Source organism: Mus caroli, chromosome 11 (assembly GCF_900094665.2).
Source record: "Mus caroli chromosome 11, CAROLI_EIJ_v1.1, whole genome shotgun sequence".
NCBI lineage: Eukaryota > Metazoa > Chordata > Mammalia > Rodentia > Muridae > Mus > Mus caroli.
The window spans coordinates 109,564,613-109,587,622 of NC_034580.1; the positions used below are offsets into that span (position 1 = coordinate 109,564,613).

At 51.4% G+C, this 23,010-nt stretch overlaps 1 protein-coding gene across 4 annotated transcripts in view; it reads right to left on the reverse strand.

Moving 5' to 3' along the window:
• Positions 1-7,440: 7,440 nt before the first annotated feature.
• The window catches only part of Cdc42ep4 (CDC42 effector protein 4), a 24,961-nt gene continuing 9,391 nt past the window's right edge, over positions 7,441-23,010 (reverse strand). For 3 of the 4 annotated variants that reach the window (XM_029483804.1, XM_029483805.1, XM_021177807.2), the window contains exon 2: positions 7,441-10,285. In XM_029483804.1, coding sequence (XP_029339664.1) covers positions 9,134-10,183 — 1,050 coding nt within the window. In that variant the 5' untranslated portion in view covers positions 10,184-10,285 and the 3' untranslated portion in view covers positions 7,441-9,133. The remainder of the gene's footprint in view (positions 10,286-23,010) is intronic. The other variant, XM_021177808.2, reaches the window with a different exon arrangement.

Here is a 23,010-nt window from a genome sequence, read left to right on the forward strand (position 1 = left end):
CAAGGCTTGGGCCAGCCTCTGGTTTTTGTTTGGTGTTTTAGACAGAACCTTGCTATATCTTGAGGCTGGACTTAACCCTGTGCTGCCTCCTGTGTGGAGCCTCTGAGGCGCTGGGACCCCAGATAGAAACCACCAGACATTTCTCACAATCCTGGCAAATCCACGATCAAGAAGTGACAGATTCGGGGGCTGGTGAGATGGCTCAGTGGTTAAGAGCACTGACTGCTCTTCCAAAGGTCCCGAGTTCAAACCCAGCAACCACATGGTGGCTCACAACCATCTATAACAGGATCTGACGCCCTCTCCTGGAGTGTCTAAAGACAACTACAGTGTACTTACGTATAATAAATTAATCAATCGTTTAAAAAAAAAAAAAGAAGNGATGGATTCCTGGGGGGGGGGCACTCTGCTGGGGTTGCCAGGGCATGTTGTCCCAGCCTGTGGAGGAGAGCGATGGAGCTGTGGTCCCTTTCGCTTTTTTAGCTTTTTAAGCTGTCTGGCCCCCATTCTCTTGACTTCATCTCAACCTAGTCATTCCCCAGGGGCCCCACCCCCTAGACCATCCCAGTAGACAGAACTCCTAGGATGCTTGGAGGAGAGAATCTTCTACTTCAGCTTGTACATTTCTCTATTCCTCCTCCCACCCCCTCCAAGATCTTTCTACATAGCCATGGCTATCCTGGAACCCACTATGTAAGCCAGGCTGGCCTCGAACTCACAGAGATCCACCTGCCTCTGCCTCTGGAGTCCTGGAATTAAAGGTGTATGGCACTATGCCTGATGCCTAATACACATTATTTCTTCTCCTTCTTCTTTCTCCTTCTCCTTCTTTCTCCTCCTCCTCCTCTTCCTCCTCCTTCATCTCCATCTCCTCCTGCTTCCCCTTCCCCTCCCCTCCCCCTTCTTCTCCTCCTTCTCCTTCCCCTCTCCTCCCTCTTCCTCTCCTCCTTCCTTCCCCCTTCTTCTCCTCCTTCCCCTCCCCTCCCCCTCCTCCTCCTCCTTCTTCTTCTCTTCTTCTTCTTCTTCTTCTTCTTCTTCTTCTTCTTCTTCTTCTTCTTCTTCTTCTTCTTCTTCTTCTCTCTCTCTCTCTCTCTCTCTCTCTNTCTCTCTCTCTCTCTCTCTCTCTCTCTCTCTCTCTCTCCACTTATGTCCTAGGACTTACTCAGTAACCTCTGTAACCAGGAACCTCTAACACAAGAGTTCTACCTGTCTCTGAGTGCTAAGACTAAAGGTAGAACCACAAGGACAGTACTGTGGGAAGATGGCGGAACCTTTAAAAGGCAGGGCCTAAGCCAGGCAGTGATGGCGCACGCTTTAATCCCAGCACTTGCGAGGCAGAGGCAGGCAGATTTCTGAGTTCGAGGCCAGCCTGGTCTATACAGTGAAACCCTGTCTCAAAAAACCAAAACCAAACCAAACAAACAAACAAAAAAAGGCAGGGCCTAGTGGGAGGTCTTTAGGACATTGGGGATGCGACTTGAGTACCACTATGCTTCCACCCTGCCCTGGGCCAATCCTCATCTTCTTCCTCATCCCTAGGACAGAAAGTAATCGGTCTGTACCACCATGACACGCTGCCTCTACCCAGTCCTGAGAACAGGACCAACAGACCAACTGGAACCTGTAGCTTGAGTTAAAACGAAACTTTTTGCTTTCTAAGGTGATTCTCCTAGGCATTTGTTATGGTGATGGAAAGCTGACAACAGATTCTGATTCCCCCAGCCACTGGTCTGATCAGCCTTCCCCTCCCATAACCATTACCAGCACCCAAGCTCAGGCCATCAGCTAGGTGTGCCCTTGCCTAAGAGCTTGTCTTGCAGTTCACATATTGACTTCTGTTCTGTGGCTGGGCTAAGTGACTCTTCCTAAGGGGACTGGGATGCCTATCATTTTATGACTATTACTTTATTTTTTTAATTAATTATTTTTTGGGGGTGGTTCGAGACAGGGTTTCTCTGTATAGCCCTGGCTGTCCTGGAACTCACTCTGTAGACCAGGCTGGCCTCGAACTCAGAAATTTACCTGTCTCTGCCTCCCAAGTGCTGGGATTAAAAGTGTGTGCCACCACGCCCGGCTTACTTTATTTTTGAGACAGGGTCTCACTATAGAGCTCTGTCTGGTCTGGCACTCATCACGTAGACCAGGCTGACCTCAAACTCACTGAGATCCACATGCATCTGCCTCCGGAGTTCTGGAATTAAAGCCCTGGGCCACTGTACCCAGCCATTTATTTATTTATTTATTTACTTATTTATCTATCTTATTTTATATGTATGAGTATTTTGCCTGAATGTATGTACATGCACCATGTGTATGCCTTGTACCACAGAAGTCAGACGAGGGCCATCAGGTCCCTGGGATCAGATGATCATGAGCCACCATGTTAGTGCTGGGAATTGAACTCAGGTCCTCTGTAAGAACAAGTGTGTTGGCACTTGGTTCTAATGCTTTGATTTAATTGGGAATCTGCGTGTCCAAAGGCTAAGGGTCCTTATCTCCAATTGAGTTTTGATCGATTAATAAAGATGCCCATGACCAATGGTTGGGCAAAGGGAGACAGGGCGGGAGCCTTAGGTTTGTGCAGGCTAGGACATGGGAGAGAAGAGGAGGGGGGGGGGCGAAGAATCACCAGGTTTCAGAGGGAGACGATCAGACTTAGAGGTGCAGAAGGAAAATCATCCAAAATATAGGTGAGAAGGAATGCGGCCCCCAAAAGGGCTGCCCAGAAGCCTCTTGGGCAGCAAAGATTGGGGGGCCTCCCAGAAGGAACAAGGCGGCAAAGATAGATCATAGATTTAGAAGGTGTAGAGTCAGGAGTACAGGAGGGGAATCTACTAGCTGGGTGGAGGATTAGAACTGCCCAGCCTTTGAGTTAGCCAAGGCATTTCAAAAATAAGCTAGTGTGTGTGTGTGTGTGTGTGTGATTCTTGGATCCAAAGAGTTCCTGGGCGGGTGGCTGGAAGTGCGCGACCCTCAGGGAGTGCAGAGCGGTTAGCTAAACACAAGTGCTCTTAAAAAATGAAATCAAACCGAAACAAAATTCATTTTAGACTTCAGTATCAAAAAGGAAAAAAAAAATCAAAACACTAAACCGCCCTGTGTCCATTCATCTCTTAACCCTGTGGATCGATAAATAGATCTCCCTCTGTCTTGACAGAGAGCCCAGAGCCCAGTGCGGGTCCACCTGAACACCAGGGGTCATGGACGATTTGTTCCAGTCTTGTTTTTTCTGTTCTATTTTTACCCCATTGTGTTCCATGTGATTTCATAAGCTGCCTCCAAACTTTCTGGAACAGAGCGGGCATAGAAAGAAAACACAATTCGGTAGAGCCCTGTGGTCTTGGCAGGTGGCTTTGGTTTATTTGCTGTGTTGTGTCACGTTAGGATTGGATTCCTGGGGTGGAGGGGAATAGCTACCTTTGACTCTTTCTGTCCCCCTTATCTAGGAGTCTCTCACCAGGGCCACAGCAACTAAGTGAGACTAGGCAACAGGTTGCTGCGCCCAAACCACCACTGTCCTTCTGCCTGCCGGCAGGCTTGGCTTCCTCCCTCCCCCAGAGCACTCTTCCTGGCCTCCCATCTGGCTGATGGCAGGAAGCCTCTGGGCCTAGAGGAGCTTGCGAAGGGAGGATGGTGAGCAGACGAATGCTCTTTTTATTCCTAGCTTTTTCCTGCATCCTAACTCAGAGCCTCGGCTAGGAATGGATGGATGTGCACAGGTTAGAGCTGTAGTCCAGGGTACCAAGAATGACATGATCTGCTCAGGTGTGGATAGGATGGGAAGGTCTGGTCAGGGTGGATGGGGCCACATGCACACCTGTGAAGGCTAACCCCTCCATCTCTCCCAGAGTTTCTAACCTCCCCCTACCCTGCCCTCAGTGCTTGATGCATGGGGCCCAACCCCCAGTCTGTCCCTCTCATCCCAAGCTGGAGAGTTTCTCTCTCTCTGCTCTGTGCTTCTTTCTCCTCGGTCCCCTGTTGTCCAGTCTCCATCTTCCAATCTGTAACATGGGGGTGACTGGGAGCCGGATTCGATGCTTGGATGACAAGAATCCCCGGGATGTCAGGATTGTGACATCTTCCATTCCTTTCAGCTGCTTCCCCCTGGGATGTGGTGGGAGCCTTGGTGGAGAGAAGAGGGGGTGACTTTGGGTATAGGAGACCGCTGGGACTGAAAGTGAACAGCACACAGGAGCAGCTCAGGCTAGATCTGAGGCTGTGGGCTCCGGAGGCAAAGGGTTTGCTCAATGTGCTGGTCCAGCCTGGCTGAGGTGGGACAGACAAGGTGAGTGTGGAAGGGGAAGGACCTTTGCACAGTCTGGTGGGCAGAGCCAGCAGCCCCTTGGTGAATGAAACATTGTCCCTGAAAAGCCAGAGTTGCCAGTTTCCCTTAGGCGGGGCTGCCATTGAGGCCTCTATCAATGTGCAGCCCTCTGGGCACTGGGACTTCATTCTAGGTCCTAGTGTGTAGATCACTTTTGCCGAAAGGCCTAATAGATGTGAGAATGACTCTAGGGGCCATTCCTGGTGTGTCCTGGCCCCTCTGGTCACTAGTTGTGTGGGGCTATAAGCTCCTTCATCTTGAGTTGTCTCATCAAGTGTGCTCTGGCCATCGAGGTGGCTCAGAGGCCGAGGGTGCTTGCTTCTACATCGACCCGAGTTCAATCCCCATAACCCACACGGTGGAAGGAAATACCTCTACGGGTCTGGGGCAAACACCCCTCCTGCTTCACATACTCCCCTGTAAATAAATATAATTAATGTAATTAAGTATAAAAAAAAAGTTTAAGTGGATGTGCTATACTTTCATTTCATGAAGACTGCATGAAACCTGAGACCAAATACTTGAGTGGTCCTGATGTGGGTGTGTGGCAGTCACACCGACACATGCGCCCCTTATCACATTAATAGGACGGGGCAGGAAGAGTATGAGTCCAAGACATAGAAACACAACACCTTGGGGTTGGTAGGGTGGGAGCACGCCTGAGGGAGGGTTGGGTCTGGGCAGGGCAGGCAGTGGGCCCCACACTGGCTTGTTATTGGGTAAGAAGCCTTTGGGGTCCCCTCAGAAGCCTTTGGGAAATCTCAGCTGAGAGATGAATTAAAATGGCAATGTCAAGTTGTCCGAGGTAGGGGGGAATCCTACAGAATATCTCTGAGACCTGGACCAGGCCCGATGGCTCACACATGAAACTCAAGCATTCTGGGGGAGCCGAATTCAAGGTCAGTTTAAGAAAAAAACAGAATGTAGCCAGGCGGTGGTGGTGCACGCCTTTAATCCCAGCACTTGGGAGGCAGAGGCAGGCAGATTTCTGAGTTCTAGGTCAGCCTGGTCTACAGAGTGAGTTCCAGGATAGCCAGGGCTACACAGAGAAACCCTGTCTCGAAAAAAAATCCAAAATATAAAGAAAAAAAAAAAAACCAAAATAGAATGTGATTTGCTGTGTGAAAGCCCTAGGTTTGCTGGGTACAATTCAGAGCCCGAGGTGGGGTTGGTGAAAGGAGGGCCTTGTGCCAACCGTAATCCACACCAAGGGCTGCTATGGCTCGGTGTACATTCCTGTTCAGGACATCACCACTGCAGAGACCAGAAGCAATCCGCATGAGGTAGAAGGTGAAGGCAGTCTGAGAGACACTCTCTTCTGTCTCCTCCGGGGTCTACGGGACCCCAGTCAGAGCCAAAGTCCTGTAAGCCCTGCTGTGACAGTTGCTGCTATGTTCAAAATAGATGCTGCCAAGGCTCCTGACTTCTGGACTCCCAAGAACCCTAGGCCGGTCCTGGGTGGGCAGAGGGCCTTTACTCTCACACCGTGTCTAGGAGGGAAGGACATCTCTTGCTCCAACACCCAAATCGTTCCTTCTTACCCCAGTCATTGAAGACAAGCTTCAGGCCAGAGGCACCCTAATATTCCCAGGGGCTCCCCTGTGTACCCTGCCTGGCTCTTTCTCCCTCAGGTTCATTGCCCCACCCTGCTCTTAGCTCCTCATTAAACAGGTCTCTCACTAGGTTTAATGAGCCTGTCTGGGGACAGAGACACAAGGGTGACACTCTTAATTATGCCTTTAATTGCTTCCCAGGGAGAGGATGAATAGGAAACCCCATTTTTTTTCTCTCTCTCTTTAGATGCTGCAGAGGTCAGCCAGAATTCAGTTCAAGAATTCCTTGAATGTCCAGAGAGAAAGCAGGGAGCCCTGCCCAGGCTATGCTTTCCTTTCTCAGAGTCGTCCCAGGCTGTGGGGTTGTGGGTGTGAGGAAGGCGAGGACTGAGATGGGAGCCAGGATTGTGGGTGGAAGGGTCACCTGGTTCCCACACCCAGAGCAGACGCACCCTGACCTCGTTTTCCAGAGATGCACCCAGGGGAGGTGGTGGAGGAGTAGAGGCTGTCAATCAGCCATCAGTGATCTCTCCATCTCTACTCCAGCGTGCAGCTTTGGGACAGCTTTGGTGGCCCTGCAGTCTCTCTATCCAGCACTACTGGAATATGGAGATCCCACTTGGCTGAGCACTGAAGCTGAGCCAAAGCAAGCCATCTGGAAGCCATCTAAAGACAAATGGTAGAAAAAGGAAGGGGGGGCATTTATCTCAGCCCTCTGCCAAGGACAATCCCAGGGGTGGCAGTATCCTGCATGATTCCTGGGGCATGAGGATTGAGCCCATCTTGGTTACACCTGGATAGTCCCCCTGCCACAGGCTCCACCCACCCTGCAAGGCTCCACCCACCCTGCAAGAGCAGCAGCCCTTCACTTTACAGAAAGGGCCAGAGGACAGAAAGGCTCAGTGACCAAGCCCCCATCCCCACCCCAGAACTGTTAAGGAGCAGTGGGGACGGCACAGTCCCAGAACCTGCATGTAGGGCCTGTTAAAGCAAAGAGGCACTGGAGGCTTTGTCCCTCCAAAAGGTGGGATGGCCCCACGCAGGGAAAGAGTGGCTTCCTTGAGCCTTGTGAGGCCAGGAACCTCTGGTTGGCTGTTAATGGTTCATTTCAATGATCTACTTGATGTACATCTGAAAAATCAACTGAGATGGGGGGTTAGGGGTGTATCCTCTCAGAGGCAAGGGGAGAGGGAAGGGGCGAGCAGGAAAGGGAGCAACATTTGGAATGTAAATAAAATAATTTAAGAAAATAAATACAATCACCCGAAGAGCTTCTGGGTGTGTGTGTGTGTGGGTGGGTGGTAGAAAGGCCCACCCACCATGGGCAGCACCATTCTCTACGTCAGCTTCTAGGCTGTAGAGAGAAAAAGCTGAGCACCAGCATCCACTGTTCTCTCTTCTTGACTGTGGATTGGCTGCAACCAGCTGCTTCAAGCTCCTGTTTTTGCCAGAACTAAGACTATCACCAGCTCTCCCTATGCCCACACTGAACTGAGACACTCACCAGCCCCCTCCAATCCTAAATTAAGGCACTCACCACACACACACCCTGCCCTGAAATAAGACCCCAGGAAGAAGAGTCAGACACTAGAAGTGTTAAGGAGGAAATTTTAATGTTTTCTTACTGCTTTTTCAATGTCATGGAAAAAAATACAAAGTTTAGAGTTTAGAACCAACCAGGTAGATTTAGGAGAGGTGTGTGTGTGTGTTGTGTGTGTACTGCTGGCCAGAGGCACAGCTCTGTAGCTCAGTCACTGCCTACCTGCATAGGAGCACCAGTCAGGGGCCCAGTGAGCACTTCAGGGTCTGAATCTAGGAGGGAGGTCTTGGAAGCACAGCAGCCCATGGCTGGCCACCATCTGGCCAGACTCTGCTTGTAATCTAGCTTGCTCTCTCCCCAGATTCCCACTGGCTGTGCTAGACCAGGGAGCAGGTCAGCCTGCTCCCTGCACAGGAAAGTAATGAGCTACCACCCCCAGGGCTCAGGCCCCTGCCTCCACTAGCATTCTGGGTAGAGTTACAGGAGCTGAGCAAAACAGCTTTCAGAAGAACAAAACAGCCAGGAGCGGTGGTACACACTTGCAACCAAAGCTCCTAGGGAAAGGGAGGCTCGCTATGAGCTTGAGGCCGGCTTGGGCTACAGAGTGAGACTGTATCCCAAAAAGCCAAAAACAAACAAACAAAAACCCACTTTCATTTCCCTGGAATTCCAATCAAATACAGTCCTGTCTTGTTTTGTGTTTTTGCGAGGCCTGGCCCAGAGCCCAAGGAGAGGCCACTAACTAGCCAAAGCGCAGCTCACACCCCGGGGAATAGTGTATCATTTAAGCATCATATTCCAGAACTTTTCCTACACAGTCCTCCTTCAGCCACTAACAGCTATGGAGGTGGGGGTTCAGGGACAAACACTGGTGGTGGCTGCCCCGCCACAGTCCAACCTGGGCAGGGTCTGTGCACCCAGATTCAGGTCAAATAACAGTCACTCAGCCACCAAGACGGTCACTAGTCTCCTGGCAGGGGATTTTGGCAGTGCTCTATTCAGGTTTAAAATATAGTAACAAGGAACAAACACACCCATGGGCAGAGCTGCCCCCTTTCCTGTTCCTAGTGTCTTGAGAACCCAAGACGCTAGAAGCAGGGGGTGTTCGTTCCTTCTGTGCCCCATCCTGTCCTGGGATGCAGACTCTGGGAAAGGCTGCATTTAGTGTAATAGTTGAGGCTGTCCCCTGGCTTCAGCTGAACCCCAAAGAACACCAGGCTTCAGTGAGGAGCCAGAGGTGGAAGAAGGAGGAGCTCAAACGTGAGCACCCCTGCCTCCTGCTGCATGTATCTCCTGGGTAGGCACCAGACACAAGGTGAACAGAAGGGAGCCAAGTGTCCATGACCTTGGAGAGAAGCCCACACCTGGCTTCCCTGCCATTGCGGCAGCAACTCAAACTAACATCTGGCATCCATCTGAGGCCAGGCTGGAAGCAAAGGGCCCGGAAGAGAACGGCTTCCCGCTGGGGCTCGGATCCGTCCCAGGCTGGTGCGGTAAGGAAGGTTAGGTCAGAGTCAGGCCACCAGGCGCCAGTGCCCCTGCTACTTTACTTCCCTGGCATCCCAATCCCTGAGGTCCAGGGTCTACTCCAATGAGGCTCTTAGCTGCACCTACAGAGTAAGGTCAAAGGTCATAGAGAAGGTGGCGGCGGCAGCAGCAGCAGGGAAAAGATGCAGCCCAGAGATGTGGAGGCGACTTTCAACTTTCGGTCCAGCCTCAAACTCGGATCTCATCTTCCTCCTCCTCATCCATGAAGCAGAATTCCTTGTCTGGCTGCCTTGGGGGAGCAGCCGCCACCCTGTCTGGGCCTCTGAAAGCTGGGCTGCGCTCCTCAAGGACGCCTGAGGTGTAGCTGGACAGGGAGCTGCTGTCCCGCGTGGTGTGGCTGCCCACGCTGCGTGCTGAGCTGGGGCTGGGGGCTACCACCGCCCATCCGTCATCCTCCACAGCGTGGGGGGGCAGCATAGAGGCCTGGTCCCAGCTGGCCTTGCTTTCCTGTCTCCCTAGAGGAGGGGCCACCTCCAGCACAGAGGGCGCCTGGACAATGCTGCTGGGGCCTTCCTTGTCACGGTACCCGCCAGCTTCCTCCTCCTCCTCTGAGCCCCATTGGTCCTTGTCCATGATGCTGAGAACATCTCCCAGCATGGAAGGCCCCAGGTCGATGTGGAAGGACAGAATCGACTCTGCATGCTTCAGCCCGTAGCTGACTTTGGGCATGATGGGCAGGTCCATGAGGTCCCCAAAGGCCTGCTCGTCAAGGAGTGGGTCAGGTGAGTGGGGGCCTGTGGCCCCGTTCCGATGGGGACTCTTCGGGCCACCATCTCTAGCGTCTGCCTTCTTCACAGGGCTGGACGACAGGCTCTTGGGCAGCTTGCTCGAGTCCTTCTCCGCGGCTTCCTTCTCATTGAGCTGAGGCAGGGACATGGCATTCTTGACAAACAGTGCTGAGTCCCGCAGGGAGCCCAGCATGTCTCTCTGCTCCCGGTCCCCTCTGGTCACAGACTGTGAACGTTTACTACCCCGGAACTTCCGGGACAGGAGGCTGAGTTTGGAAGCCGAGGCCTGCTCATCCAGGGACTCATCATCCGCCTCCCTGGCCTTGCTAGTGAGGAAGGAGGTGTCCCCAAAGGCGTCCCCAGCCCGGCCCACATGCATGGTGTGGCGGAAGTCACCCAGCGGGGCACTGATCATCTCGGCTGTGAGGTCCGCACGTGAGCGGCGCTTCGAGTTCACAGAGCTGGACACCAGCTGTTTGAGAATGGGCATCGTGCTGGCTGCGGGGGAGCTGGGCACTCCCAAGGCAACAGGCAGGTATGGGGTCAGATCTGAAGTCCAGCAATGCAAAGGGTAGACAGGGCAATCAGAGGGCTGTAAGCAGAGAACAGGAGGCAAAGGGTTAGTATAGACTGGTACCCACCAAAAGGTTAATACGACACCCACCCACCAGAGGTCAACCATTTAACCCCTGCTTTCCCATCAAAACTATTAGAAAAATCACCAGCAGTGAAGTTCTAACTTCATTTCTTCACGCATGTCTCCTAAACATGGAAGAATATTTATAAGTTGAGCTAGGGTTTGGTACCAGAGACGTATTTTCTCTGAAACTTGAGAGGAAAATAATCACCCCCCCCCCCAGGTCCCACCTCCGATCCCTGCCTAAGCTGGAACACTGAACAAACTGCCTTAATCGGCAGTTACAGTCCTGAAGGTACTGAAGCAAGTGTGTTCCAGACGGCTGGTCTGCAGGCAAGCTCTGAGAACTTCCTGTCGTCTAACCGGAATCCCCATAGAACACCTCAGCCTGAGTCAGAGAAGAGAATGGGAAGGTCAAGCCCAAATGCTGTCCGTCACTTCCACACACATAGGCAGCTGGCCAGCATGGCTCCCTCTCTGAATCAGAACTGGGATGGGTATGTAGGAACCCACAGGACCAGCTCAGCTCCCTGGCCTTCCAGCCGTCATGGGGGAGTGTCACATACATGGAGACTCCTGCCTGTGACATCACTGTGAGGCTCCAAGCTCCGAGTAACAGGTTTCATCTCCCATCCTTTGGGATGAAACCCATGAAGTTGGGGAAAAACCCCTCTTGGTTTATTATTAGGGCCAGGTGACTTTATCTTGGGATGTGCAGGACCCTGGACCCAGAGGACAGCACAGGGAGATGTCAGGGCAAAGTATCTGGCAAGGGCTCCACTGAAGTTCTCTGCCAGTGTCCCAAGCCAGGCTCTTTCTCCCCAGTAGAGCTGGGCGGGATAGAGAGAGAGGGGTATAAGAATTTAATAAGCCACTGGGCATGGTGGTGCACGCCTTTAATCCCAGCACTCGGGAGGCAGAGGCAGGCGGATATCTGAGTTTGAGGCCAGCCTGGTCTACAAAGTGAGTTCCAGGACAGCCAGGGCTATACAGAGAAACCCTGTCTCGAAAAACCAAAAAAAAAAAATTAATAAGCCGCGTGGGCAGTGTGTGAGAGATGGGGCTGGGTCTCTCTCCAGGTGTCTGTCCCCTCCCTATCCTGCTGACAGCTAGAGCGCTAGGCCTTGCCCAGACTCACCTATCCCACTTGCAGAACTCAGAGAGGCCTAGGAGGCTTGGGTTGCTTCTGCTGCCACATGCTAGGCCATCCCAGATCACCTGTCCCTGGAGGTTGCTTAACTGATCTTCCTGGCTGCTGGCATTTCTCATACTCTCATTCTTGCTTTCTTAGCTAAATAAACAATCAATCATCCCCACCCCCCGAAAAAAAGGAACTCTGACCACAAGTCCACAAGTGACACTTTCTTCCCTGTGAACCTCCCAGGACCATCCCTGCTGCTGGCCTTGATGTCACTGCCAGTTAGCAACCCTTCCCTTGCTCTCTCCCCCACTCTGGGACTTGATACAAGGGTGTCTCTTCCAACACCCCACCATCCAGTGCCACCAACATCTTCAGCCAGGACAGTGTTGTTCCAAGAAAAGCCCCATAGCCAGGGCTAGCCCTCCAGGCCACCAGCTTCTCACAGCATCCCCTGGCAGGCACCTGTTACATCATTCTGTCCCTGCCAGCTGGATGCTAACATCCCTGGACAGGTTAAGGGCTTCCAGAGGGTCCTAACAGGTCTTAGTTCTAAATCCTGTCTAGCACCATGTGCCACACAGCTGGACTTCAAACACTCATGTAAAGTGTGGCCAGTCCTTGCTCCCCAGCCCCTCGTATCTCTCCCCTTCTGCCTTCATGTCAGCTCCTTTCAGTCCATAGCAGAGCCTCTGGGCTCCTGGCTTGACTTCTCTATGCCCTCTGACTCTTTCCTTACATTCTATAATTTCACGCCAAACAGCCACCATCCAGTCTGATGACCACCCTCCCAGGGAGAGTGGATGCCCCTAACCATCCCCAAGCAATCACCCTGCTGGTTTCAGAGCAAACACCAAGGGGAGTTAGGGAGAACCCTAAGCCAAATGTGGAGGCTCTTTAGCCTAAAATATAAAAGGGCTGGAGAGATGGCTGAGTGGGTAAAACGTGTGCCACTCAAGTGTGATGACTGAGTCACAGATCCTCCAAGCCACTCAAGTACGAGGAGAAACCCCAGATGCTCAGAATCTGTTAGGCTAGATATATCTGCATCCCAGGCAGCCCTACAGAGAGACAGGAGGCAGAGAGAGAGTCGACAGAAGCTTGCAGGCTAGCTAGGCTGTCCTACGCCATGGTTAACAGAGACCCTGTCTGGAACAAGATGGTAGGGTAGGTGGGAGGTAGTCCTTCAACCTTCATGCACAGACTGCGGTGTGATGTGTGTTTGATTTTTTTTTTTAAATGTGTGTGGGTCTTTTGCCTGCATGTATGTCTGTATGCCACATGCATGCAGTGGCCATGGAGGCCAGAAGAGGGTCTTGTATCCCCTGCAACTGGAGTTGCAGCTGTGAGCCACTATCTAAGTCCTGGAAATCAAACCTGGGTCTTCTGGAAGAAAAGCCAGTGCTCTTAACCGCTGGGCCATCCCTCTAACTCCCCGCCCCCTAGTTAGAAAGAAAAGAAAAACAAAAAAGGGAGAGAGAAAGCGAGGGAGGCCTGGTCTCTATGATCACAAAGGAGATTCAGGAGGGTGAGACGCCTCAGAGTGCTGGACTGGCACACGTGCTGCTGGAGGGACACCAAGCTACTCTTCCATCTTACGGGAGAACGAGATTACTAAAGCGCTGACTCAGCCTCAGCTGGGTTGACACCCCAATGAGCCGTGCCAGCCCAGGGTAGGCACCTCTGAGGCTTTCTTCTGATTCTGGGTCCTTTACTAGAGTGCTGCTCACTGCCTCTATGGAGTGCCTTCCCTACCCATAGGAGGAGGGAACCTTCCATATTCTAAAAACAGTCGTGTTATTCTAGCATGGCCTGAGGATGCTTGGGGCCAATCAAAGCATTTTTCAACTATGGGTTGTGTTGGCTGAGTGCTAGAACATTCATAGCATCCCTGGCCTCTGTTGTTAGACATTAACAGCATCCATTCCCCACATCTTCCACTCACAGCATCCCAGATGGCCAGGGCACACATTCTCCATATTCTCTGGGAGGCAAATCTGAGAAATGCTCTCCTATGGTAAGATCACCCGAAACAGGAACCAGGGACATGAGCACGCACAGGCCAGAGGGGAACCCAAGATCATACTGACTTGTGAAAAGGCTTCTCAGTAAGTCCAGGAATCCCCCTCAAGACCTCGGAAGCTTGCCCATACTGTGGTTTTCCATCTGAAGTGCTCATTATAAAGAAAAGAGGAACCACGGGTTCTGCAGCCCCGATTCTCCAGAAGTATCCCCCTGGGCACCCAGATGGACCAAGGACCCAGTCCATGACAGTTAGAAGGAACGGTGAATCCATCGTTACCCTGTTAGCAACCCCCAGTCCTAGCAGTACTTTGCCAGTAGAGATATTAAAAAAAAAAAAAAAAAAGGGATAGAAATGACATGCAGTGACAATCACTGTGGCACTCCACATTCGCGCATACCATCCTAGGCTAGACCTTGTGCCCCTTCTCCTCTGCCTCCTGAAGAACAGTGACAGGTCTACACAATGCCACCCGTTTCCTGTGATCTTGCTCCTGCACGGCTTGTGACTAGCAATTTCCAGTACACAGTAAGCTGCACATCAAGGGCCCAAGCAACAGTGAGTCACCTAAGCTTCTAACGGACAAGGGTTAGGGACGGAGGAGATGGTCAGGGACCTTAAGGGAAGCAGAGAGTGAGGGTCTTGTATCTAGGTGGAAGCTGAGTCTGCCAGGAGCTGGCGTTGGGAGTCCTCCAGCTCACTGCTGAAAGGATCTGACCACAGGGGCTGTGGTTTTGGGAGGAGTGTTGCTAAACACTATGAGTCACCCCTGGGGGAAGTGCCTAAAACAGGCTGCCTCATGAGGCCAGGTGGACATCCCACTCCAGAGGCCACATCCCACTTTCCTGGGTCAGCAGCTTGCAAGGTGGAGGGCACCAGCACCTTCCCATAAGGCACTGTCAACAAGCCCTGCCACCAACCCCACACACAGTCCAGACTCTGGGCCTGTCACCACCCTCCCTGGCAAGATGAACAGTGAATAATACCTTCCCAGATTGGTCAGCAGACTGACAAACAGGTTAGACTACATCAATGTATCCCACTCCAAATGCCCAGTGGCCTGTCTCTGGCATCTCAGCCTTAGGTGGGAGCCAGAGGTACGCTCTCCTGAGATAGCCAGCCAGCCAGCCAGGCAGGCCTCTCCCTCTGCAGCTGACCGGAGGCTCACCCCAGTCAGTATACAGAGTTACGTATGCTTCATCGACCACTGCCAAGGGCAGCCACACCCAACCACACTTCCCTGGTTCTTGAGATCAGCACTAGGCAATGTGGCTGGACAGAAGGAGGCAATGGATACACAGAAACTTTGGCCACTAGTTCAGACTGGTTGTAAAGCAGTTTTGTTTACCCTTCACTCATTCAGTTGCTGTGATATTGTAGAGCCCCACAGTATCCACATAGAGCCAGCCCGCCCTCTGTGCTTGCAAGAGTTCCTTCTATACCGGAAGATTCAGCCAGTCATAGTTAGAAAGCCTTCTGCAGGGAGGAATTCTACAGCTCCACAAAACATGCATAGATATCTCCCTTATGATTTTTTATAAGCAAGATAGCTCAGCTCTGCCTATCAACCTTTCACACGGTGTTGTGTATACAAGGAACCCAGAGCCTACTTGAAGGATACAGGAAGACATGTTGCATATATAACCTTATATGCAAACCATGCAATTTTAGACAAAGGACTCAGGGACAAACATCTGGGATTCGGGTATCTGAAGGGTCCCAGAAAGCAATCACCATGAATACTGAAGGATGACCGTATTCTTCTAGGTTGCGAAAACAGAACATTACCATTCCCAAGGTACAGCTGACAGCGAGTTGGGGGTAAGGCGGGGTGGGAGTGCGGTGTAAAGAGGGAACCAGGTGATGGGAGCGAGAGTGGAAGTGGGGGTCCTGGAGGAGGGTCTTCTGAGGAAGGGGCACTGTGAACGGAGCCACGAGCAACCAGAAGGCAGCTCGTGGCTCACAGGAAACGCACGACATTTCTGGGGTGGGAACATGCTTATAGTATTTAAGGGACAGAACCAAAAATCCACATGCTCAGAGGACAAGCCAGGTGTGTGTGTGTGTGTGTGTGTGTGTGTGTGTGTGTGTGTGTGTAATGTAAACCAACAACCTTGGGAAGTTCCTGGTGGCGGCGGCTAACCTGGAAGCCATGGGGGAGGGGAGACAGAAATTCAGTAAGGTTATTATTTTCTGGAGTTTGCAGCCAGGAGGAGGCAAGACCTGAGTCTTGGGGGCTGGGGAGGACACAGGGGAAGACATCCTGGGAGTGTTTCAGAGTTGTGGCCAATAGGAGTGGAGATGTCCCCAGTGGCAGATCAAAGGGCAGCCTCCATGGGGACTCCAGGGATCCTGTCCCAGAGCTGAGTCACACATACCTCTCTCCACAGGGCCGGCACTGTACCTGCCCCTAGGCAGAACTTAACTTCGTCCAAGTGTCCAGTGTTAATACTTTTTACATCAGGACAGGAAAACCAGCCTGCCGCAGGCCACATCTCTCCCAGAGAAGCTAGCGCTCTGCCTTTTGACAGTAGAGAAAGATCTGGTATTTTCTGGAACACTCACTAGCCTTTATGAAACTTTAAAAAAGTTGTGGGGTGCTAAGGGCAGCAGAGGGACAGGTGAGAGACAGCAGAGCTACGGCAGCTTTGACACTGTGTTAGGAGGAGGAGTTCTAAGGGGCGTGTGCTGGGATTAGAGATGCAGGCAACTCTGGTAGAGCTGAGAGTCTGCTGTTTATTCAAGGAACTTGGCATGTACTGGTTTAAGATACCCTCTGGCCTGAACAGCCACAATTCCAACACATAAAAGCCAGAGACAGAACCACGCACGATCATCAAGACAGACTTCTCATCCTACGACAGACAAACATCTCTAAAATACCTGGGCAGGGTTCTGAGAGACAGGAATGCCATATCAGAGGACTCAGCCCAGGGCACAGGTTGAAGTCTTGGTTGGTTCTCTCTCCAGGTCACTGCTAAAACAGCGATGCAATGTCCAAAGTGTGGGGGTGCCATGGAAAAACACCCCTCTAAGGTGTCCTTTACGTGTATGCATGTGTGCACAATTCTTGTTTTGGTTGTGTGTGTGTATGTGTGTGTGTGTATGTGTGTGTGTGACAGGGTCTCACTATGTAATTCTGGCTGTTCTAGAACTCACTCTATAGACCAGGCTGGCTTCGAACTCACAGATCTACCTGCTTCTGCCTCCTCTCTGTGATGAAGAAAGGTGAGTGTTAACCAGGCCAACACAGGGTTCCTTTAGGTTAAGTGCAAACTGCCACCCATTCAGTCCTTAATTTTCAGTTTTTGTCTTTTAAGAAAATAAAATCAATAGATGGCCAGCCCTCTAAATCTGTGGATTCTCCATCTGTCAAAAGAAAAGATCTCAGAAATAGGCTGGGGCGAGAACTCAGTGGAGTAGGTAAAGCGTGTGCTGTCCACAAGGATCTGAGTTCGATCCCTGGGGCACGCACACAAATCATGTTGAGATGGAAAAATCCGGGAAGGGGGGAAACAGACCCCTGGTGAGCCAGCTTTAGTGAGAGATCCTATCTTCTAAAGTAAGGTGGGCGCGGAGGAGCGGTGGCTTAGCAGTAACAACCACACTGGTTTGGTTTGATTTCTAGCACCCACATAGTGGCTCTGTAACTCTAGTCCCAGGAGATTCAATCCCATCTTCTGGCTTCTGCAGGCACTGGGCATGCGTATGGTGCGTGTATAACTAACTATGCACACAAAACACTCATACATACAAAGTAAATACGTCTAAAAACAAGTTTTAAAAAGTGAGTGACATGCAGGACTGGAAGGACGGCCAGTTGGTAAAGCACCCACGGTACAACCTGGCAACACAAGTGAAGCCCCTGTCACCCCAGGAAACATGGAAGGAGAACCCGCTTCACACAGTTGTCTTCTGACCTCTACACACGCCCTATGACAAGTGCATGGCCCCCTCCACCCAAGCAACTATCATGGACAGGCACATGGACAGATTAAGGCACTAATAATGTCAATCTCTAGTCTCCACACACATGTGCAGGCAGGCGAAACACGCCCTACCAGAACACACACAAACACTGACTGTATACAACCCCAACCTCATCTTCACTCCCTAAACAACCTAATGCAACTGTTTTCATAGCATCCCTATCACTCTGCAATGTGGAACTCTAGAGAGGGTTTAAAGTGCCCCAGGTAATAGATATGCACACGTTACATTGTGCTGTCTCACAAAAGGGTCTTGAGCCTCTGTGGATTTTGGTGTCCCAGGGGGACCTGGAACCAATCCATCATAGACACGAACAGACAGCTGTGATGGCTCTGGTATGTCCTTCCCACACACCAGTGGATTGTCATGCAGCCCAGGGGTAGGAGTAGGTGTTGAAATGTGGCGGGCTGCGGTCACAGAGGTGATCCAACCCAGTGGCCTGGACAAGGCTTTGGGGGTGGGGGTGGGGCAGTGAGGGACAAGGAGAGGTGACTTGCCAAAGGTCATGGAGTTTGAGGGACCCAGGTGGTACTAGGGCTCAGATCTCCTCTGCCAATCTGAAAGATTTCCCCGAGTAACACTTGCAGTGACATCACTGCCAAGACTGGGGTCAGCCCTTCCTATCTCTTCCATCATCTTGCTCAATGTAAGAGCCAAAAAAGGGTAGGAGGAATAAAGAGGGTGGGTAGGGGTGGGTGGGACACATTTCACAAGGCAGGGAGAGTCACAGCACCCGGATCCCAAGAACTACTTACATCCTAATGACCTCGGGACACCCACACCTGGGAGAGCTGAGGAGCCGAGGCAGAGGGACGGCAAGTTCAAGACCTGCCTGAGCCACAAGAATACTTCAGCCTCCTCCACATCTACAAACAGAGTGGGTGGAACTGTGTCAATGGAGGAGAAGTCCCAAATGCGTGGATATTCATCAGCAAAGCCTTAGCCACAACACCACACGCTGGCTGGGAGAACCAGGGCAGTAAGGGACAGACAGCCTGAGAAAATGAGGAAGCATGAGGTCCGTGGATTGTCATGAAACCATGAAACCGTGACGGGTGGGGATGGGGTGGGGTGGAGTGTCTGTCCTGAGACAATGTAGCCACATGGGACAGTTTCCCTAAACAGCAGGCAGTGGACTCCCATATCCATCCACCTACAGCCATCTATGACACAAACACTCTGATGCATGGTCACTGAAAGGGACAGAGGGAAACCAAGATGTGGGGCTGGGCCTGCCTTTTATCCCAGCACTTGCAGGCAGAGGCAAGTGGCTCTGAGTTTGAGGCCAGCCTGGTCTATACAGTGAGATCCTGTCTTTAAAAAGAGGTTCCCTGGTGAGGTAGGGGTTGGGGTGAGGGGTGCAGGGTGGGTGCGCGTTCCTGTGCATGTGCCTGTTTATTTTGTGCATGTGTGCCATGGCTCACTAACAAAGGACAACTTAAGGGGTCAGTTCTCTCCTTCCACCACGTATGATCCCGAGATGCAGGTTTTCTGAGCCTGCTAGCAGGTGCCCCTTCCCCCCACCCTTTATAAACAGGGCTTCTAGGGGCCAATCTCAGGTCCTCGTCCTTCCACATTACCAACCCAGCTATTTCCCCTGTCTCTCCTCCCTTTAATGTGGCGAAGCTGCTTTTAATAATAATAAAAAATCCCAAAGCATCAAAGGCTTAAGGAAAGGACTTTAATTTCAAAACAGCTTAAAACTCTCCAGTTTGTCAGGGCTCAGCATCTACAAGAACAAGACATCAGCCAGGGCTAGCACGGCTCTGCACATTGCCAGGCTCTCTCCCACTGACATCTGTCCCAGGCCACCCCCAAGAGTCATGTTTTATGCTATGTGTCTGGGAGGTAAGAGTGGACAATCTATAGAGATTTGAATGCTGGAGAGAAGGCTCAGCAGGTTCAGAACACCGAGGGCCTGGGTTCAATTCCAGGCACCCACATGGTTGTTCACATCTGTAATTTCAGTCCCAGGAGATCTAATGCTCTCTTCTGGGCTCTACAGCACTGGCTGCACTTACATACATGCACGCAAAACACCCATCCCCATAAAATAAAAGCAAGCTAACTCTATGACTCTAGACCCATAGTCCTAGGCCAGATTCTCCAGACTCCTTCCCAGATCTGTAGAGACTGAGCACTGTCCCCACCTCTCACCCCCACCTCTCACCCCCACAAAGCGAACACCAGCAGCTGCTTCCTGGTGCTCCAGCCTTCTTCTTGGCCAAGCAGGTGACTCGGAACAACCACGCCCACCCAACGGAGACTGGCCTTCCGCCAGTGTCACGGGAGCTTTGAGCTGGAAGTCAGCCACCCACAGGACAGTGGGATCTAGTCAAGAGACACTCCAGACAGGTGAGAGCTTGGGTTTTACTCCTCCCACACTCCCAGCTCGGCCACTCCAATACTGTGAACAAAGAGGGAAAAGGAAAGGGCAGAGGTCACTCAAGGTGCTCCCTTCAACTGACCATGCACAGAAAAGTTATGGCTGCCAACGACTCCCCTTTACCGGGTACCTGCGTGTCTAGCTTGGGGCTGAGAGAACAGACACGTATTCTTCTGTACCTCAAAGCAACCATGCAGGAGGTTCTCATGATACATTTATTTTACAGGAAGGGGATTTGAGGCTCCAGCAGGTTAAACTTCCTCCCTTCTTCCCTTATCTTCTGAACTGACTGACGGTAGCCCATCTTTGTCAAACCCTGGTGCAGTATGTTTGGAGGGGCTGAGGAGCACTGGGTTAGGAAGGCTGCTACCCTGAAAATGACTGGAACCAGAATCCACATTACCAACTCCTTGATTAGAGGTTCGTCTCTAGGGACAGCTGAACTTGATCCTCCCAAGGCCCTACAGAATCCTAAAGAGAAGTCAGCAGAAAGGATCCGTGCGTGAGAACTCCAAGCCAGGTGTCCCCTGGGCACTTAGGAATGGGGTCAACACAAAAAGCCTAGATTCAAATCCTTCTCAAGGAAGCCCTGATCCAGGGTTGAGAGCCTCAACCTTGCCAGATCCCAGAGAGAAAGATCAGAAACCTGACCCAAGTTAGCGCTTTAACTCTTAGATCTGGGCATTTACTGCACACTTCCCAGAGGCCGGCCAAGTCCGGCCAACACTGCCCAAGCCCAGCCAGGGCACAGCCTACTTCCCAGAGATAAACATCCCTTCTTTGATGGGCTCTTCCTGGAAGGGAAAGTGACCGAGGCTCCAGACATCACTTGGTGCTTGCCACGGTTGTGTCGGGAAGCATGTCGCCTAGGAATTCCTGCTTCTGGGGGTGGGGTGGCAGGAGATGCTGGAGATGGGTGGAGACCAGAGTGACCTGGCAGCCTCTGTGTGTGTGTGTGTGTATTTAAATTTTTTATATTTATTATCCAGGTGGTGGCAGCACTCAGGTCAGAGAGGCAGAGGCAGGCAGATCACTGAGTTCAAAGCCATCCTGGTCTACAGAGTAAGTTCCAGGACAGCCAAGGCTACACAGAGAAATCCTGTCTCAAAAGAACAAAAAAGGTTTTGTTTTATTTATTTATACGTATGTGTCTGTATGCAGGTACGTGCAGGAGCCCAGACACTGAAGTTACAGGCACTTTCGAGTGACCTGATGGGGGTAATAGGAACTGAACTTGGGGCCACCACGAGACAAGCAGGTGTTCTTAACCCCTGGGCCAACTCTTCAGCCTCAGGTTATTAATATTCCACACCTGACATCCAGTAGAGAGGCCCCTGGCTTCATGTGGCTGCTGAGGTATTAAATACCTCACATGGAACCTGGGAAGGCCGCTCAGTCAGCAAAGAACTCACTATGCAAGCATGAGGTCCTGAGTTTAGATTTGCCAGCACCTACATAGCCCAGCAGAGTAGCGTATGCCTGTAATCCCAGGGCTAGGGAGGCAAGAGTTCCCTGTGTCAGACAGGTGAGCTCCAAGTTCAGTGAGAGACCCCGTCTCAAAAGATAAAGCAGAAGGGCTGGGGAGACAGTCAAGGTTAACCGGTCCCGTGCGGTCCGACATGCGGGCAGGCGACTGTCAGCAATCCTATCAGCAGCTCACCCCTCCTGCAATTCCAGCTCCAGGACGTTCAATGTCTCTGGCATCCGTGGGCACCTGTACTATGCCTGCACACACGCACACATGTGCACACACACACTTAAACATATTAAAAGTGTGAGGAAACATTAACTCTCCTATGGGGCAGTACAGACTTAGATATTTCCCCCTGTTACACAGGCAGGATGCGGCATTACAGATGGGGAATAAAGGCAGTCATTGTTCCTTCCTTCTGGGACTGAAGGCACTCATGCGCTGGTAAATCACACGCCATGTCAAACGCCATCGCTAACACCCCAAGTTTCCATTCCGCCAGTCTGTCACAAATGTTTTATTCTTTCATTGAGACTCTATAACTTCTATTTTCCATAACTATGCCAGCTTGTAATTATTTCTGTAAGACTGGCATAAAAAAAAAAAAATCACTTCTGTTTCCCACTGCCATTCTATTTTGAGGATGCTCTACCATGTTACAGTCCCAGCAACACGAGGTGTCCAACTTTAGGTGCTTGCCTGCCTTCCCTGTGTCTGTCTCCCTTGTGTGTGTGTGTGGGGGGGGGGGAGGAGTGTCAAGACAGGGTTTCTCTGTGTAGCCCTGGCTGTCCTGGAACTCATTCTGTAGACCAGGCTGGCTTTGAAATCAGAGATCCACCTGCCTCTGCCTCCCAAGTGCTGGGATTAAAGGCATGCACTGCCACCACTACCCGGCTTCCCTGTTTCCTCTTTGAGACAGGGTCTTGCTGTGTAGCCCTGACTGGCCTGGAACTCTATACAGACAGAGTTGGCCTCAAACTTTCAACCATCTTCCTGCCTCTGCCTCCAACTGCTACAATGATAGGCTTTCACCGAATTGAAACTCTAAAATACAAACATAACCTTTCCTCCCGAACGTGTAGTGTGCATTTCTTTGATTACTAAGTGTGAGTGTTGTTTTAAAAAATGTATTATCGACACACAGACCTACCCTTGGAAACTGCTCATTGAAGCTTTTGCCCATTCCTCTATTGGCAGGAGGGGCTTCCTGTTTTCCAGTAGACTTGCTTGATATCTTTAAATCCTAGTGCTATTCTGCAAATATTTTGGCAAATCTGGCATATGCCTGTCTACATTATGGTGATTCACATGCTGCCAAGCGCCTCATTTGTATGTGGTCCAGGCGGCTTTCTGCCTTCCGGCTTTCATCTTACCAAGCAAAGACTTCTCTTCTATTCCCCAAGTTTGTGGGCTGGGGGGTGGGGGTACAGATGCTAAAAGTATGGGAAATACAGGGCAAGCTACTCACAGGAGAAACAAAACCAAACCCCCAAAAGAAACGCAGCGAAGTGCAGCTGTCTGTGTGACCTCTACCACTGAGTCACTAAAAGGAGGACACAAAGACCAGTAAGAGTCAAGTGCCGGGGGCTGGTGAGATGGCTCAGTGGGTAAGAGCACCCGACTGCTCTTCCGAAGGTCCAGAGTTCAAATCCCAGCAACCACATGGTGGCTC